The sequence below is a fragment of the Austrofundulus limnaeus genome, unplaced genomic scaffold, assembly GCF_001266775.1.
Source record: "Austrofundulus limnaeus strain Quisiro unplaced genomic scaffold, Austrofundulus_limnaeus-1.0 Scaffold506, whole genome shotgun sequence".
Lineage (NCBI taxonomy): Eukaryota > Metazoa > Chordata > Actinopteri > Cyprinodontiformes > Rivulidae > Austrofundulus > Austrofundulus limnaeus.
In genome coordinates this window covers 142,617-145,503 of record NW_013952908.1, presented here as the reverse complement: position 1 = coordinate 145,503, position 2,887 = coordinate 142,617, and the positions used below count along the sequence as shown (strand labels likewise).

At 40.8% G+C, this 2,887-nt stretch overlaps 1 protein-coding gene across 1 annotated transcript in view; it reads left to right on the top strand.

The window, feature by feature from the left end:
• Nucleotides 1-283: 283 nt before the first annotated feature.
• The window catches only part of LOC106530286 (nuclear factor of kappa light polypeptide gene enhancer in B-cells 1), a 17,428-nt gene continuing 14,824 nt past the window's right edge, over nucleotides 284-2,887 (top strand). Inside the window, exons 1-3 of the mRNA XM_014025877.1 lie at nucleotides 284-551; nucleotides 1,597-1,640; nucleotides 2,489-2,567. Coding sequence (XP_013881331.1) covers nucleotides 1,602-1,640; nucleotides 2,489-2,567 — 118 coding nt within the window. The 5' untranslated portion in view covers nucleotides 284-551; nucleotides 1,597-1,601. The remainder of the gene's footprint in view (nucleotides 552-1,596; nucleotides 1,641-2,488; nucleotides 2,568-2,887) is intronic.

The window sequence follows — 2,887 nt, the reverse complement described above, 5'->3', positions numbered from 1 at the left end:
ATATATATATATGTATATGTATATATGTATGTGTGTGTGTGAAACATCAATTTTAGTAGAAATATTATCTCACAGCTAAATATTCCACTTAATGGACTCCACTACATTATTCCAGTTTTATTGGAAACACCTGAGTTTCCCCAATAAATTCTATTCTATTCTATTCTATTCTATTCTATTCTTTTCTTTTCTTTTCATCAAAAGAAAAAACTGTTTCTGCCTCTGTAATTGTTTTTTTTTCCTCAGAGTAAGACCTCTTCTGTTTTTACCTATCTTTTTGAAGACGTCACAGGGAATTTCCAACAGGGAAGGAAATCAAGTCATTTCTTTCTGAGACGAGCTGGTTTTCACCTGGAACACGGTTCCACCTGACTCTGGATTAAACGGTTCTCCTCGCCACGAACCGTCAGGATGTTCWGAACCGAACCGAGGCTGTAAATGGGTCGGCTGGTTCGGCGTGATGGCGAGCAGCTAAACTGAAGCGACGAAGCGGAACGAGTCACTTCATGCTCTGACCAACTGACTTTTACCTGTCTGAGCGAGCTAACCAGGTAACCACCTGCTAACTGCACCGAATGAGCCGCGCAGGAACCGGACACGGTTTTCATTGTGCACTCCGCGTCCGAACTTCACCGTGACCCGTTAGAACCTGACAGCCCGCTTTGTTGTGCTGCTTTACTTCCTTATTAGCCAGCAGGTAACAGAGCCCAGTTCTGTCACGTTGTTCCTGTTTATCAGCGCTCAGAAACAGTCCAGAGATTATTTTAATGTACATTTTATGTTTTTATAATCCAACAGACAATTCGGCGTTCGTTTATTACAAGTTAAGTAATTTATTTGATCAGTTTTTACTGTTATTTGAACTTTGGGCGTTCTTGTTTMTAGTGACATGAATAAAATTACTAAATAGACAAAAAATGAAAATAACTGTTTTGTTGTATTGCATGCCGTAATAACGTCCTTAATTAGTTTAGTGTTACGCTCATAAAAAAATCTTTTGTAGTTTATTGCCTTAATGTGAAAATTTAAAGTAATGTAAAACATCAGATTTGTCTATGTGGTTTGGCATTGATTCTGCGCATAAGTCACCTCCGGGGCTCGTTCCGGTCGCAGCGGGAACAGGCAGCGGTTAGCTGCACCGACAGGACCGCGAAACACGGAGTCCGTTAGGCCGGAGCTCCGCTACCGAACCCGCCGTGGAGATCTTGGTTGTTTGTTTTTGTTTACTAAGTGGCGGTTGTTTTAACGAGATCAATAACAACAGTACGGTGGCGGCGATTAGCCGTTAGCAACGGAGCTAACTGACACACGGGCGCGTTCACAAGCCAGCGTAGCCGCGGGGACGCGCGGCACTCAGGATCAGAAATTAATTTATAGGTGATTAAATCAGAAACAGTCACGATTTGAAGGCAGAATTAAAAACTAATTTATTTGATTAATCTGATAAAGGTGCTTTTAAAAAATAATTTATGTATAAAATGTTAAAGACAAGTTTGATACAATTGTCTGAAAATGAACTCAAACATTGAACATGTCCTGAACTTAATCGGTTATGTTTAAAATGATTTTCTAACTGCAGTTTTGTTTGACCTGCAGACACGATGGCCGGAGACGACCACTACATCCATCCCTCCACCCAGGTGAGCTCACCTGCAGCTCCTCAGGCTCTGAATCTGTTGATGTTTGGAGCAGAGATGATTCAAACTCTGCTGGAGGAAACTGATGTGGAAACACAGGAAAGAGTTCCTTTAAACACTCCTGCTCCGGTTAAAGCCGAAGAAATAAACTGTTCGGTCATTACCAACTAATAAATGTTTACGTTTATTGTAGCAACAAAATTAAGACGTTCTTACCAAAGACAAGACGGCAGCTAAAAGCTAACAAGCAAGACGGCAGCTAAAAGCTAACAAGCAAGACGGCAGCTAAAAGCTTAAATCAGCAAAACAGAACAAAAAGCTTAAACCAGCAAGACAGTAGCTGAAAACTTAAACTGGTAAAATGGCAGCTGAAAGCTATAAAGAGGGAACAAAAACCAGCTGAATGTTTTGGTAGCTGAAAGATTAAATTWGTTAATCATGCAGAATCTACTTTTATTTAAAAGCTGAATTTAGTCTCCAGGAGCTGCAGAGATTCTTTAGATTCTGTTTGGGTTTTGAACCAGTTCAGTTTTCTCTATTGTTTCATATGTTTTCTGAAATATTACGTCAAATTATTTGCAACTGAAATTTTAAATAAGGTTAATAAGGTTACTTAACTACAGTTTGGTGGTGTTCATTGTCCTCTGGCTCTGGATCTGATTCTAGGCCAGTCTCTGGTTGTAGGGTCAAGCTGCAGCCTGAGTGGAGCTGGTTCTGTTTGAGCTGCAGCCGCCTGAGTGGACCTGGTTCTGTAGGGTGGAGCAGAACCAGGTCCTGAGTGGACCTGAGTGGGTCAGAGTTTGGCTGCAGATGATGAAAGCATGTTTCTAAGCAGTTTGTTTTGTTTCCAGATGTTTGACAACATAATGATGGATCCTTCCTGGGAGTTTCAACATTTTACTGCGATGCCTCCAGCGTCTCTGCGAACAGGTGAGTGTTTCTGCTGCAGGAGGGTCTGAGGGTCTGAGGATCTTCAGGTGTTTAGGTCTTTGAGTCTTTAGGTCTTTGGTTCTTTAGGTCTTTGAGTCTTTAGGTCTTTAGGTCTTTGGTTCTTTAAGTCTTTAGGTCTTTGGTTTAGGTCTTTGAGTCTTTAGGTCTTTAGGTCTTTGGTTCTTTAAGTCTTTAGGTCTTTGGTTTAGGTCTTTGAGTCTTTAGGTCTTTAGGTCTTTGGTTCTTTAAGTCTTTAGGTCTTTGGTTTAGGTCTTTGAGTCTTTAGGTCTTTAGGTCTTTGGTTCTTTAAGTCTTTAGGT